Source organism: Lepidothrix coronata, unplaced genomic scaffold (genome assembly GCF_001604755.1).
Source record: "Lepidothrix coronata isolate B3197 unplaced genomic scaffold, Lepidothrix_coronata-1.0 Scaffold47, whole genome shotgun sequence".
Taxonomy (NCBI): Eukaryota; Metazoa; Chordata; class Aves; order Passeriformes; family Pipridae; genus Lepidothrix; species Lepidothrix coronata.
In genome coordinates, this window is record NW_016690227.1 from 3897544 (window position 1) to 3913420 (window position 15877).

At 38.4% G+C, this 15877-nt stretch overlaps 1 protein-coding gene across 10 annotated transcripts in view; it reads left to right on the forward strand.

The window, feature by feature from the left end:
• The window catches only part of FHOD3 (formin homology 2 domain containing 3), a 385562-nt gene that overhangs the window by 303053 nt on the left and 66632 nt on the right, over positions 1-15877 (forward strand). For 6 of the 10 annotated variants that reach the window (XM_017814946.1, XM_017814947.1, XM_017814954.1 and 3 more), the window contains 4 exons: positions 1580-1714; positions 4931-4981; positions 9183-9397; positions 15238-15543. In XM_017814946.1, coding sequence (XP_017670435.1) covers positions 1580-1714; positions 4931-4981; positions 9183-9397; positions 15238-15543 — 707 coding nt within the window. The remainder of the gene's footprint in view (positions 1-1579; positions 1715-4930; positions 4982-9182; positions 9398-15237; positions 15544-15877) is intronic. The other 4 variants (XM_017814948.1, XM_017814950.1, XM_017814956.1 and 1 more) reach the window with 2 other exon arrangements.

The following is a 15877-nucleotide window of genomic DNA, read 5'->3' on the forward strand; positions in this document are numbered from 1 at the left end:
AATATGCTCAGGGGAAAATTCACCACACGTACTTGACTGTCAGTGTTTGAGGATTTTTTTCCCCTTTTCTTAGTGCTGAAGCATATTAGAGATTTTTATGGTTTTGAGCGTGATCCAGCATTGATACTGTAGCTCTGGAGGAGTGCCAGCACAGAGTCTTACAGAATATCGAGTTTTATACCATCTTATGTAATGTTTATGCGGGTGGGATATGACATATTGAAATTCAATTTATTGAAATTATTGACATATTCATACTGCCCTGCTGCCAGTGGGGCTGAAATGGCTATGTTTTGAAGCATTTCTGCTTGTACAGACATAGACACTCAGGGAAGATAGGTTTGCATTAATTCTTTTGTCTTCTCCCGCACATATCTGTGCTGGTGATCTGGTGCCATTACACTAAATGCCTACATTGTTCAGCCAGAGACAAGTAAATAAATAAGGGAAAGGGTCTAAGTCCTTAAAAATAAAGAAAATTTATTCAGGTTTGTATTACTAGTTAAGGAACCTCCTTTTAGGCAGGGTTTAGTTTCTTTTAATTTCTTTTCAGAAAAAGCAGTATCTATTTCTCTCATTAATCCTTTCGTTGCAAAACTCATGTTACAACAATGCACAGAAACCGCTCTACACGAGTTATGTCTTTTTGATTTTATCAGTCTAATTCAATCAGTGTGTATCTGTATAAAGCTACCTTGTACAATACAGATTTTTTTTTTCCTGTCTAAAAGATAGAAAGAAAGACATGTTTACTCTGTTGGGGGAAAGTTTTGTGAGAGGACCCACTCTCCCAGCCAAAGTAGTACTTGCAGTAAAACTAATAAAAAACCCTGCATCAACAGCAAACTATAAGTGAATACAAATGTAGCTTTATATATTTAAAAAGTCTTTACTGTAGAGGCCATCATTTCTGACAGTTTTCAATAAAGGTTTGAGAAGACTGTCCCTATGTATTTTACTGATATGTCCTTACATGTGATTTGTTTTGCTCTTACAGCACATGCAGCAAGGAAATAATCATAACCGAACTTGTTAATGTATAAAGGAAAGATATGCCCCTGCTAAGGAGGGCATTTGAATTCTGAAGGGCTGTTATGACATTTACTTCCTTTACTTTTTTTTTCCTGTATGAGGGATTCTCAGGTGTTTGTGGCACATCTGTTTTTAACATCATTACATAACATGTTTGTGTTTAAAAAATATTGCAGGGTTTTTTCCTTAGAATTTCAAAAATCCTTTACAGGATTCAGCATTTGTGTTAACAGGATTATAAAGTTAAAAAAAATATTTAGACAATATTGCAGTTGAACTAGACTGAAGAACTTTTACACGTTTATTGTGCCTTAGAAATTTGGCAATTTAACAAGCCTACTCTAAGTGTTTTCTTAAGCTCATCACAGTGTCTATAATCAATTTAGCGAGAAGACACTTAGCCCGTGCTTTGAAAGATCCATACATAAATATTGCCATGTCATTCTGCTGGTTGGAATTATGTTACTTGCTGAATGATTGCTACTCATTTTTTGCCAGTATAATCAATAAAAGTGACACTGAGAAATCTGATCTTCCTTTTCTGCAGGCCAGCTTTGGGTGGTCTCCTTACATCATCTTTTCGGCAGCACCAGGAGTCCTTGGCAGCTGAAAGAGAAAGACGGCGTCAGGAGAGAGAAGAAAGGTTGCAAAGGATAGAACGTGAAGAAAGAAACAAATTCAAGTAGGACCCAAATTTACTCACAGTGTCTTGCTTTAAATGTGTGATAGACTGGTAAATCATTGAGAAATTCAATTGCAAAATAATTGAATTGATGAATAGTTTGTAGATACCTTTCTTGATCTAAGTATCTTAAGAACTGACAGATTACACACATCATGAATTCTGGCATTCAAGAAATAAGGATCTTTTTTTTTAAAGGCAGCTATGTATTTCCTAATTATACTGTCTGGGTATCTACAGAGGCTTGTTTTTATTAGCTAATATACTCTCCAAATTATAATCTCAGTGAGGCACGGAGTTTTGAAGATGAAACAGTGGGACAAAGGTATCAAAGGCGGAAGGGACAGCACTGAAACATCTTTTTGCTTTTGTGTTATGCAAAGTAAAAAGGATTTGCTGTCTCAGGCTGTGTGGTAGCATTTTTTAATGAGTTTTTCCTCCTTTTCTGAACATGTGTCTCTTCCTCCAGGAAACAGAAACTGACAGAAAGCAATTATCAAAATTATTCTTCAAACCATGGCCAGACAAAGGCCACAGCTGAGTACAGGACTCACATCTGAGAAAATGTTTTTTATGATGTAGGTTCCCAGGGTATGCTGCCTGAGGATAGTAAGAGACAAGGCCCCTTATCCTCTTAAATCCATGCCTGGAAATCTCCGCACAGATGTTAGCAAAGACTGCGGTAGGCTAAGGATAGATATGGAGTCTATACCTGAAACGGTTTGCCTACGGTCTGAAGAGTGTATGCTAAGAAATCATTTTTTTTCCTCATAGACAGGAGTAAAAAGTAAACATATTTTTAGTAGTTAGAAGACATAATATAATAACCTAAAGAATGGTAAGATAAATGTTTTGTAGCCTTCGAATTGGTAGTTATGGAAAAGATGGCACTGGGTTTCATGTGAGCTTGTTTATTAGTATGCAGGATTGTTTTCACTGTAATCATCTCTTTAGTAAGAAGTGGAAACAGGCTGTGATTCTGTGAATTTGGAAAGAGGAGTAACTTATGAGTGGTTGGTTGTTTGATTGATATTCTCCTGGCTCCAGAAGACAGCTAGTTTAGAAGGAAATGAGAGGCAGAGGGAAGGTGGAAGAGCACCATAATAGGATCTTTGGCAGCCAACAGCTGCCCAAGTTCTCCTGAAACAGAAACAATAAGGTCTCAGTCTTCAAGCCTCTTCCAAAAACTCTCCCTCTAAGTGGTATCATTAGGCTGCAGCAGGGTGCCATGGACAGCCAACATGATCTTTCAAAAAAGAAGCTCCCAAACCGAAAAAGCCAACAGGGCATTTGGCAGATTGACCTGTTTGAATAACAGATCTACACATTTCAGTAGAGGTTGGCTACAGTAGTTGTTGTCACTAAAAGAGCATCCTTAAAGTCAGGGAGAAAAAAGTAAAAATATACATTTTCATCTCATTATTTCGGAGTCAGAAACCGGTTAACTAAACAACATATTTAAGAGGATTTTCAAATGCCTGGTGTTTTCATCTTCCAGATTTGAGTTTTGTGACCAGGGGGTCTCCAAAGCCACCAAATTTGCAGACACACAGCATCCCACAGTTGATTAAACAGTCTGGCAGGAGGAGGACAAAGCCACAGCAAACAGTCACGGACAGTTTCATAAGAGTTCTTGGGATTGCATTATCATATCATCAGTCTGGCTAGAAACCCAGACTCTGAAGATGTATTTTTGATTAAAAATAGCACTTGCAATTCACAGTCTTTAAACTCGTGAGCAGTACTGGATTTACCATCATGACTCATTTGTTATCTCATTCTTTCCAATTCTGCCTTGAGAACATTGCACTAGATTCTGGCATCATCATTGACAAATTGAGGATAATTTAAAGGAGAGCATCACCAGTTGTGAAAGAGCTGGAGGATTAGGAGAGATGCTAAAGAGCTTCATAAGCTATTGCTAACTAAAGGAATGCTTTCCAGAACAAACTTTTTTCTCAGTAGAAGGACAATTGTACCCACTGCATATATAGAACAATAAGTCCTAAAATTCAATGACTGTTCTTCAGCTATAGGAAAGGGTGAAAGTTTTCAGAGGTCAAAGAGTGATGTTAAAATTTGCCTGCTGAAGATTTCCTAAAATACTCTGAAAATATGATAAAAGTATAACCAGTTCAGGATTTAAAGCATGTGGAGATAGCCTGAAACAGTAATCTCTGTTCCCTGTTAATGGACTTTTGAAGACCACTTAGAAGCAGATGTTTGATAGCTATTGGTATAGTAAATGATAAGCAAAAATAGTGGTTATTTATAAAAGGAGTAGTTCTGAAAATCTTTCTGGTACTCCCAAGTTACTGTGAAAGAATTTAACAGATAAGGTGAAGGTCTCAACAATTTTGTCTACCAGATTCAACAAAATATTAAAAATATATTGTAAGGAACTCTCTTGCTGTGGTATCAAGGCAGGCTGGGCATTTACTAGGTTCTGCTGCCCAAGTTAAATTTGCATCCACATTTGTGGATGTGGCAGGCCTGCCTGAAATCATAGTGCTCAAGCATCCAGCAAAGTTGACTTGGCAAAAGCTAAATATATGGGTTACTTGAGTTGCTGCAGGAGCAGCAGCTGACATAAAAGTTTTGTATCTAAAACTCAGAGTGAAAAAAACGAAGTGAAAAGTTGTTATCTCTCCAATAATCCTGCACACACTTTCTAAGAACAAAGAGTTGTCCTACTCTGTAAAGCCAGTTTGCTGTTCTGTTTCCAACTGTAGAAGCTAAAACACACTGAGGAAAGGTGCCTGCTAAGGAAGGCTGATATACAGTATCCTCCCTGTCTTGGTCTAGCCTGCCAGGTGCTGCAGTCACTCTTTTGGGACATTCTAAGATGGAACAAATGCAGAATGGTTTAATTGCCACTAATGTGCCTGCTCATTAGGTGCAGTTCATCATGTCTAATTTCAGACGCCAGGTTTCAAAGCATGCTTCCAAGTTTTTCAGTTCTTGAGGTTTTTATATAATTACTTATAATGACCTTCCGAACTACATTTTTGGTGTCACATATCTAGGGTGTATTCATAGATAAGTGTAGACACACATTTTTCAGCCAGTTTTGCAAAACCAAACATTTTTTGTCAACAACAGCCCTTGTTACATCTGACCAGCTTGTTTGTACTGCTCTTGGTTTCTGTACTTATACTTCTACTACTTACCTTTTTCTTCTGTTTCTGCTGCAATTTACTGTAATTCTCTTTCTAGCCGCGATTATTTAGACAAAAGAGAAGAGCTAAGACAAGCAAGAGAAGAGAGGTTTGTATATAGTGTATCCATCCTTCCCTTTGGTTGTTTGCACTTTACTATATTCCTTACTGTGGATCTGTCATGTATTTACATTTTTAATTCTTCTTGCACAGAACACTTTTACTCCAAAAGACTCCTATAAGAAAGAAGTTGTTAAATTAAAGAGGAGAATTAAATCAAGCTGTAAGCACAGCAATAAATGAAGAGCAGTGGGACTGGAATGCATAAGAATGATTGATTATCTTTTATCTATTTGTGTGGGAAATAAACTTACCCCATTTGCCTCAGAAATTTGCCCAAATTTCATAGAGTTATAAATTGAATAAGCCTATCTTTCTCACTCAGTGGGTCCCAAGCTTTCTGGAGGGTCAGAAAAGGCAACTGAGGATAAAGGAAATTGGGGTCACAAGCATTGCAAAACTGCAGTGACCGATGGAAACGGTTCTGACCCACTCCCAGCATATTTTTATCTTTCAGAGCCAAGTTTTCTTGCTGATCTCTAAACATCAGCGAGTAAATTACAAAGCTTAGTAGTATTTGTCATTGGGACATTGCTTTAGTTTTATTTAAATAGCATATTTAAAGGGACTGAGGATTTGGAGGTTTTTTCATTTTTTTTAAATTCAATTAAATAGTTTAGAAACTCTGGGCTAGGCTCAGAGCTTTGTGCTTATGAAAGCACATTTTTCAAGGAATACTCAACTAAAGACCTTTGCCTTTCAGTAGCTTCATCTCTACCTCTGCTAGTAATTACATCCTGGAGGGAGCACTTGTTTTTACCTGGAAAATATGCAAGTTACTGTACAAACAGGAGAAGAAAAATCATCCAGAGTGCTTTGGTTCTGCTTGTATGGTCCTCTAGAGATTATTCTCTGGAGATACTTTTGAACTGTCAAGAATTGGAATTACGTTATCAAAATAAGAGAGCAACCATCTCAGAAATCATTGTGTTGCTGTATTTTGGGTTTTTTTTTATTGGTTGCTTTTGTGGGTTTTTTTTACAAAATCATCAGACAGGAGATAGATAGTTCTTTTCTGCAGACTGAAGTCTTATCTATTGTGGCTGGAGTAGCTAATAGTAAAACATTATTTTGACATCTCTAAGAGTAAGAAAAGGTGGATGGCCTTTCCTTTATCCTTTCAGTCAAAACAGTTACAGATAGTTTACAGCATTTTCTGAAGTGAAAGGCATCTGAGCACACAAGCATGAAACACTGATCTGAACTGAGTAAAACCTTTTTCAGCAAGCATGCTCATTGCAAGATTTGAAACAAATTAGAAGCAAGTTCTCCAGAACTTTCACGTTGTCAGGGAACATGCCAAGTGGAGTATTTTTGGGGAAGTGTTCACCAGCAGCGCATCACTGCTGTGCAATCTGAGACAATTTCACTAGTCATTAGGAATGTTTCTTTACCCTTAGGGCTCTTTTGAACTTGAATGTTAAACTATCAGTTCTTACTCATAAAGAGGAAAGACATATATTTGCTTTGAAGCACATAAATATCAGAGAAACCTGCAAGTGAAGTCTTGCACCAGTAGTCCATTACATTAGCATTATGTAACTACTTTTTTAATAAATACCTTTGCACAAATGAAGTTTCATTTCCTATAGGAAGGAGAGTGTATAGACTGTAAGAAAATCCTATAGTTAAGGCGCCTAAAATCCTAGTTAAAAAATGGTTTGTATGTTACCTCTATATCAGTTCTTGCTGTTCTATGGTTTGAGGCCTTTTTACTTTGCTTGGCTAGGTGTCTTCTAGTGGTAATTAAAAAATAAAACCAGGAAAGGTGAGCTTCCAAGTCCTCTCTAGTGTGAGGTACAGCTCAAATGCTCTCCACCCCATTACTTTGTTGGTATATAAACATTTTAAGTTGCACTCAGGGTATTGCTCAGAGATTAGAGAACTCATAATGATAATTTCATCTACTCAAAGATGATAAGTGCAGTGTCACATTCATTAGGAAAACCACATGGATAGCTCACAGAGTTTTGGATTATTATCTATAGAGAAAAGTCAGCAGAGGTGTGATGATGTCTGAAGGTTTCCATGATTTAGAAGAGTATGGCAGCATATGCAGAGACAATGTGTCAGTCCTAAAGCAGAGAGGTATGGTAGCTCATCCTTTCAACTCCTTCAGCATTGGACCTTGCATATTTGAGGCTGGCATTCATTCACTGCTAAGATATTGGTCAGAAACAAAAAATAACCTAAATAATGTAATTTATCAAGTGTGAAGTGTTAATAAGGATTCTTGAATGATTTTTTTATTTCTCAGTTAAATTGCTATATCTGATTATTAGTGTTCCCATTTGATAACTAGTTATGCTGATGTACTGCCATTGGAGTTGCTGTTCTGGTTCCCTTTTTTCTTTCAGTGTAATAATCAGATACATTTTTGAGAAGGCACTTCTTGATGATAGTCCTCTGCCTTCTCTGCCTTGCTGGTTGACTGTGCAGCACACAGCTATAGAACCTAAAATGTTAAAACAGCTGAAAAAGAGCTCCCCCCATTATAGAAGAATCCATCCAGATCTTTGTTGTAGTCTGTTGGCAAACTGCAAAACCCCCCTCAGCAGCAGCCAGCTGGGCTGTACCTGTTTGGTTTAAGTGATCAGTTGGAATGGCTCTTCATGAGTCTGAAGCCCCATCTCTACTTGTGAGAAGACGGAAGGTGTAAGGGACCAGTGTTAAAAGGAGTAGTAACAACACATGACACTGATGTGAAAGGCTTTCTCCTCTATTGAAAAGGCAAAATTCAGTCTCGAGAATTGGCTTCATGTTAGAACTGTAAACAGTTCCTATTTTATAACCATACAAGTATGTAGCTTGTTATATTTTCATCCAGAGTCTGTAGGGGTTCTTTTTCTTGCAGAATTTGTTCAAAGCCTGTGCATACCTCTGGAGGAATAAAAGAAAATGAGTTTGTTCTTCATTATTGCTGTTTGCAATAAAGCAAATTGCCTCTGAAAACGCAAGGACTGCTCTTCAAAGACATTTCTATGCTCTATATGGATGTTTGCAAATGTGCATGTGTGTGTGGCTACCATATGTATTAAGCATGTTTGTTACCACATATGGCTGACTTCTTTACCCTGCCTGCTTTTTAGTGCACCCTCATACACTAACTCAGGCTGTCAGTGAGGCAGAAGGGGGGAGGAGAGGTGTTCCCTGTTATGACGTGTTTACAACACTGGGTTATAGGAGGATGACCACAGTGTTTCAGAGACATAAGTAGTAGTCTTAATTAACCTGTTTAACAGTTCACTTGTGGGTAAGGCAAACAGTCTAAAGCCTGATCCAGCTGTATTCATAAATTTATTCCTTAGCAAATAATGGTGGATAAAATTAGCAGACATCTGGAAGAGGCACATATTTCAAAGTTATTTTGGTCGAAATGTATAAAGCACACTATGAAGAATATGATTGGTAGCTGGTCTTAATAAACAGTTAGTGAGTTCTGCCTGCCTAAAATGCAAAACAGATGTATCTTTGTTCTTTTAAAGTGACTTTGATGAATAAACTACATGTGACGTCAGGTACAAGCTATTGGATGTCTGAGTCCGGCAGAGAAATTTTTTAGAATAAAAAAAAGAAAACTTTCCATTGTAGGCTCTGGAGAGAACAAAGTGAATTCCAGTGCATTGCTCTCAGAGCAAATAGAAGCAGGTTCAGAGTCTTTAGATAGTCAATCCAAACGTTTATTATTGGTGTTATTTTCAGGTAGATCAATTTTTGTCTGCTGCATTGTCCTCTCCTTACAGCAAGTCTCAGACTGGCAATTTGCGTCAGTATTAAGGGGTTCTTGCTTTGGAGAGTTTTTTTCTTCTTTTGTTTTTTTTTCCCTCCCGTTTTAGTTTTGGAAGAGGGAGGGCTGGGAGGAGGAGGAGGAGAAGGAGGAGGAGAGTGAAAAGCAGGACAGACAAATGCTTCCAAAAGGGGAAGGACTATGCAGACAAAATACTATATCTAAAGGTTCCTTAACTCTGCTGGTTTTTGCTTTTGTATTGTAATGAGAAATTTAATGTTTTTCAGGGCAATAGTCTTTACTTTGGTGTGCACTTTTTGGCAGATTGAGCAGGCAGGCAGTTTAATGCTGTACCCCTTGTGTCAGGAAGTCAGCTCACTCTCTGCAGGTGTTTCATCCATAAACAAGCATCAGCCACAGATTTCTTTTTCTTTACGGAAACCCTTTGGAATTTAACTTTCAGATACAAATACTTGGAGAAGTTGGCAGCAGAGGAGTATGAGAAGGAGCTGAAGAGTCGGAGTGTAAGCCGAGGCAGAAGTGAGCTGTCCTTGAACCTGAGATCTCCTTCAGCTCCATCCTCACCTGTACCCAAGTGTGTCAGCCCAGCATCCATAGAGTCCCAGGAAGAGCTGAAGACCCCTTCCACCCCTTGTGGGACCCCTCAGCCCTCAGAAGGTAAGTGGAAAGGAGAGCAGAGTTAAAAACGGTGGGTTTATCACAGTTTCTCTTGTGATAATGCTGATTTTTGATGGTTGAGTGCAAGAATATAATCTATGAGGTGCCAAAGTAAAGGGTCTTACATTGTTTCATCCTGTCTTCCTAAATTTCTTTCTTTTTTTTGCATTGATTCAGATGTCATTTAATCTGAATACACTGCTAGCTGTTGCTATGATTAATACGATCATTGTCCTTTGCTATTAGAATGGAATAGTTAGAAAATACAGAATACAGAGGGTCTTAATTTTAGCTTCATGTTCCTTATATATTAGAAGTTACTGAATGCTAGACAAACAGTATTCCTGCCAAGGGATTTTGCTTATGTGGATTCTCTGAAAGAAATGCAACAGATGAATGCCAAGATTATAATAACCTTCCAGGAGAGCACAGGCTGAATGGGACAAACAGAAAAGGTCTTGAATTGAAGGCAGGGGGAGTGTGTTGATTATTTTTAACACCAAGAAAAGAACTTAAAATTGTAGCACAAGTCATAAAAGACTTAAAAGAAACCACAGACAATTAGCAAAAAGGAAAGTATAACTAGTGTTTGCACGGTTGGTTTGCTGTCATATAATTTATTGGTGTACAGAGCAATGTTTTTTGTGTGTGCACGTCATTCTGCCACTTGCATCATATACCTCTCCTTCAGTCCTCAAAAAAACACTCACCATACAGGTTTATATTTGCACCACATGATGTTGCATTAACACTGGGAGCTAAAATGCATGTTGAGGGTAAATTGTCGCCATCATTCATTTTTATTTTATTTGATTTCCTGCTACACGCTATTGGTGATTAATGCATTTGTAACTTGCACTGCTTGTTTTTATTGAGTGTTATGGCTGGTAGCATGCTATAAAGCAAGGCAATTTAATAAAAAGTTACAAATACTGAATGTTGCATATGTTTATCCTCACTGTACTAAGTAGGTGAAGTTTATTTTATTTAGTCTTATATATTTTCCCAATTTTACTCCCAAGTTTTCTTGTTTGGAACCTTAAGAGTCTCAGTGGAATAATTTCAACCTAAAAAACATGGATATTTTCCTCCAATTCTGATAGTCAGAAACATCCAAACACACGTTTTATTTCAGTGTAATATTGCTTTTAGAGCAAATAAGCTGAATTTTTCCACCATTAGGATTTCAGAGCTGGGTAGGGAGCAAGTATCTCTTTTATGATGATTATTTTAACATATTTCTCCTGGAAGCATAAAAAAAAATTGCAGCATGAAATGGAGCAGCACAATCCATTTGGAGAATACATTTAGAGCAGGTGTACAGGGCAACTTCAGGCAGCCAGAATATGGCAAAGCTATCAACACGTGGGTAGATAGGACATCTCTACTAAACTCCTGGCAATATCTGTAGGCATTGGAGGGTAGCACCTGGAAGCCTGGCAAAGGGACCATAAGGAGAGAGTATATGGGTGGGGCAGGGTAAGCTTCCAGCAGCTGCAGGCAGATAGCCAGGACAGAACCAAAACAGAGGCCTGAAATCTACATACTTCAGTGGGATCTGTGCATGGAGAATGAGTGTTTCTTCAGGCCTACCAAAAGTATTGGAAAGGTCATAGGAAGTAATGAGCATGTGGGCAGGGCACTTCATCTGGAAGTGGTCAGATTATTGGATATCAGCCAATGGCTGGCAGGATTAATATAGACTTTGTGCCATGGCCTTTATTCTATTATCTGACTTCATTATGCTCCATAATGAATTCAAATCTCAATTTTACTGTCCCTAGGAAGTATTTTGAGTCTGACTTCATAGACAGAGAAACTGAAGCATTAAGTTGCTTAAGCCAGTTGTAGAAAAGCTGAAATAGAGCCATGGACAAAAGTCAGATTATTTGCACCCCAAGCAGTTGCTTTGAACATGAGTCATCATCTTCCCAAGCAAGGAAGGAAAACACTTCCTTGTCTCTGTGCATAGGATGCTCCAAAGACTCTGCAAGACCGGTGTTAAATGATGTGTGATATTCATCTGCAGAATTCAGAATCTGAAGTCTAAGGGAAAGTGTGTTCATCTACTAGCAAAACAATTACGGATTTTCAAAGTCAGATTTATTTTATTCCATTTGTGCTGAAGTATCCTGTGGCCATCCACTATCTACTGGTCTTAAGAAGGAAATAGATTCTGTCTGTGGAACTTTGTCTCACACTGTCAAATGTCTCTGTATCATTAACCAATATAAAAATCTGGACTTATTGAGCTGAAGTGTTTTCTCATATAAAACAATCGGTTCCACTAAAGTAATCAAGTCTTGTAAGACTTGTTTTTGTAAAACTTGGGGTATGGTATTTAGAGGAAATGAAGGCAGTCCCATAACTGCAAACAGAACTTAGTATTTTTTTTCAGAGCAGCTACTTGTTCTTTTGTAATTTTATTGGAGAATATTTTATGAAGTGTGCATATGCAGTAAAGGAGAAGCAACAGCAACTGAGACATCTCTGAAGTCACTTCACAAAGAAATTGCAGGTGAACCCTTCTCTGAGAAGAGCAGCTTTTTTAGCATTTGAGGAAGTAAGCAGGCCAACCCAAGTGCACATGGTGGCCAGCAGGAGACCTTCTGAACATACTGGTAGCTGAGCAAGGTTCAAATACTCCCCAAAGCATGACTGGTGACAGCCTTTCTGCAGATGGGGAAGCACCAGAGCATGAGAACACAGTGGGGCCAATGCTGGTCTGGTTGTAGAGCCAAAGGAACTGTAATACAGAAAGTCAGAGGAGGACTGTAGAGGTGGGAAACAAAGAAGGATCGTTTCTGACTGCATCAAGAAAGAGCCAGTTCCCTACTCTTGATCACTCTGCACTAGTTCTTACCATCACAAAGAATGGGAGGAAAAGATTAGAGTGGGGGTGGAGAAAAACAGAAGTCCCTGCAGAATTCAGAGGAAGAGGAATCCTATGCCAGAGGAACTGAAGGGAGACAAGAACCAAGACCTTACGTGATGCCCGAGCAATTGAACCAAGGGGTTTTGGGTAGGCATAGCATCTTCAGACTTACTGTATGTGTCCTCAAGAGACACTTGAATCTCACAGCTCCAAATAGGAAGCAGAGAAAATAGATGAGGATGTCGTTGCCTAATCAATTACCCTAACAGGGGATTAGATGTGAGCCCAGAGGGATATTTATTCTCTCAGAGGGCTTATAGGACTGGAGGGTTGAGGTCTTATCAGCAGGATACAACATCTTGTGTCTGTTTTAAAGTATTAAAGGAAACAAGTATTAAAGGAAATGTCCGTGTCCTTTATGTTTATTATAAGTTCTTAGCCATGCTTTTCAGAAGGGAACAGCTTGCTATCTTTTATAACCTCTCACTCAAAAGAAGGCTGTCGCCAACATCTGATCACATCATAGCAGATCAGGTTGCTAGCACTTAATGTGACCAAGTCTTGAAAATGTCAGAAAATGGAGATTACAACAAAATTTTTACACATTCATTGAAGGACTTGGTTACTGTCTCTTTTAGTGATGAAGTTATATAGCTTCTCTGGGAGATTTCATTCTTCAAAAAAGTCCTCACATTTTTTTCCAATAATACATTTTTAGAGATTAAATTCTGGCAGAAAAAAAGAAGTAGGAAAATTACTCAAAAATTGATCCTGAAAGCCATGTTCAGTTTTTCTGCTCCTGATTAATCTGTTTGCAAATAAAACTCTGCCTATTTAAAAACCTCAGCTTTGTCATTTGTTTTAATGGGTGCAGGGAGTGGAGCTAAGCCTTAAGAAAAATGTTAAAAACAGTATATGCAAGTGAAAAGAGATTACCTCTCCTACTGAATCTGACAATCCCAGTTTAGGTTTTAAGAACTATGTATGTGTAAGAATTGCAGTTTAAAAAAAAAGTATGTATATATATATATATATATATATATATATATATGTACCTGTTACTTATTAAGGTATCATGCTTCTTAACATCTCAGGCACACCTTCTTTGCTGTTGTTACTTTTTGATATGACCGTGCTTGCTTTCCTGAATCTTTGTGTTCTCCACCAGCAGAAGTCTGCAGAGAGGGGACAGAAGCTGGTCTCTTATTTATCTCTCTTGCCACCTGTAAGGTTAGCACATAGTGTTTTCTCTGGTGTGAAAATGGACCCAGTAGACACAGGACTGAAAGTTTGAGCTCATTTCAGATAGACCACCACCAAGCATTCTCTGAGAACTGTATTTTTTAACTTCTTTAGAAGTTCTCACTGATATCACCACAATGGATTATATTGATGGAAATGCAAGTGATGGGACACGTCTAGTTTGCTGGCTTTGTTCTCCTGACAGTGTTTGCTGACAGATTTGATTTTTGCACTGCTTTTTAAGGGAAGTGCTACCAGACTTAGGTCACTATTTATGAGTGATTTGAGTTATAGCTGGATTGTTTGATGTTATCCCTAAAGAGAGAGAGGCTGTCAAAATGAGTGTCAATATACCCTTGTTTTGTTCTAGAAGTGCTTAGATTTTGGTACTCCTTGAACTCGAAAGAGCAGCCTATGTCAGTATATTGCTCTTTACTCTTTGTTATGTATTAGGTTCTGATAAGTTACTGCATCTTTCTGGTATGTGTGGAATATTCCTTCTTAGAAGAGTATCCAGAATTCTTTTGAACATTCTAATTTTATCAAGCATTTCTTACATCTCCCCTGACTTCTTCGTATTGAACCCACACTATTCTATGTGTGGGTTTCTCAGAAAATAGGATAGTCGTGCAACATTAAGCAGGCTTAGGAAAGCATTGTGACCTTCATTGTTTTGGCTTTCGAATATTATAAGGAAAAATAGTTCACAGAGGGACAAAACAAGTATGACTTGATCATTATAATTCAGCCACCTGAAACAAGATTTAGTACACAGGGAATTTGGGAAGTATGCAGAACTAACATGCATGCCCATTTTTGCCATTCTTTGCATGGCCATTTCAGTTTTCAGAAAATTGTGAGCTGCTTGATGTGAATATGTGTGGATGCTGTTCAGTTTCTTTGAAGCATGCAGAGAATATTTGCATGTGAAAATCTGCTATTATAGCTAAAAACCCTAAAGGTGAATGAATTAATTTCACTGTCAGTGATAAAGGAGGGAAAAAGAAACCAAGTGTACTATCAACAGGGTTTGCTGTGTGCCAACTGATAAAAAGCTCATCGTGTGCCATATGCCAACCAACTGGAAACTGAATCTGTGCCATATGCCAAGCATCTGGAAACTGTGCAGTTTTGAAGTGGCTATTCTGAAGTAAATGTGCATGAAAAAACATATGGTTTTTGTCAGCCAAATGTGTGACAGTGCCATTTCAAGACTGTGACATTCAACTGTGTTATTAAAACTAATATTTATATTTTTTTTGTTGAAGTGTTCTTCATCAGGTGAAAAAAGAATTCTTCCAGAACCCACAGAAAATTCAATCAAAAGCCACAGTCTACCTCCTTTTTGTTTTTCAAAAGATCTCTTCTTTTCTGGCTCTGTCTAGGCACTGAGTTGTCAATCTCATGCTCAGGTGGGATGCCCATTTTCTACTGGTTTGTTCAAATCCTTGTGTGAGTCCAACACTGCAGCTGTGGAAGTATGTATGAAAACAGTGGGCTGGCTCCAGACAGCAAGTGAGGGGGTTTGCCAGGCCACTTTCACAAGCAATGCTGTCGTCACACAACATTCATCAGTCGGGTGCTACCAATGCTGTGGACTTGCTTTTTATTTTCTTTCCATAAGGCACTTGTACAACTCTCACGTCACTCTCGCTTAGAGGGGTGAGCCTGAGACAACTCTGTTGTTAAGTGAATCTCTTTCTCCCATTGTTCTCTCCGCCAGTGAGTGCCAGTGAACCTGAACCAGAGACAGAGACAGAACCAGAACCAGAGCAGGAGGCTGAGGCTGAGGCCAAGCAGGGAACGGAGACATCCAAGGAAATAGAGGCTACAGAAGTGGGACCAGAGAGTGAGGTGGAGCAAGGACCAGAGAGAGAGCCAGAAGAAAGTGCAATACTCAGTGAAAAAGAGAGGCAGAATGAGGAAGTGAATGAAAAAGACAACTGCTCTGCATCCAGTATATCCTCAGCAAGCAGCACTTTAGAGAGGGAAGAGAGAGAGGACAAGTTAACCAGTGACAATGAAACTGGTAAAGTGAAACTTTTTCAATAATGAAGGGTTTCTGGTGGAAAAAAATGTTAAATTAGCAGCTCTGATCTTGTGTTAGTTACCTAATAAACCTTTGCACCTATATAAGACTTTCTTCACCATGGCCAAGTCTTGTCTACTCTCTGCTTGGACATCCACAAACTTTATTGGGGTTTCTATGTTTGAGGGACAATAGGTCCTTGATGAAATTAAGTTTCCCTGAATTCAAGACTATTTTCTTATCCTAAGATTAATATATTAACTATTGAATCACCATTGCAGCAACTTGCATCTCCAGTTCCTATAGAATTTAGTTGGATTTTCTACACATAAAT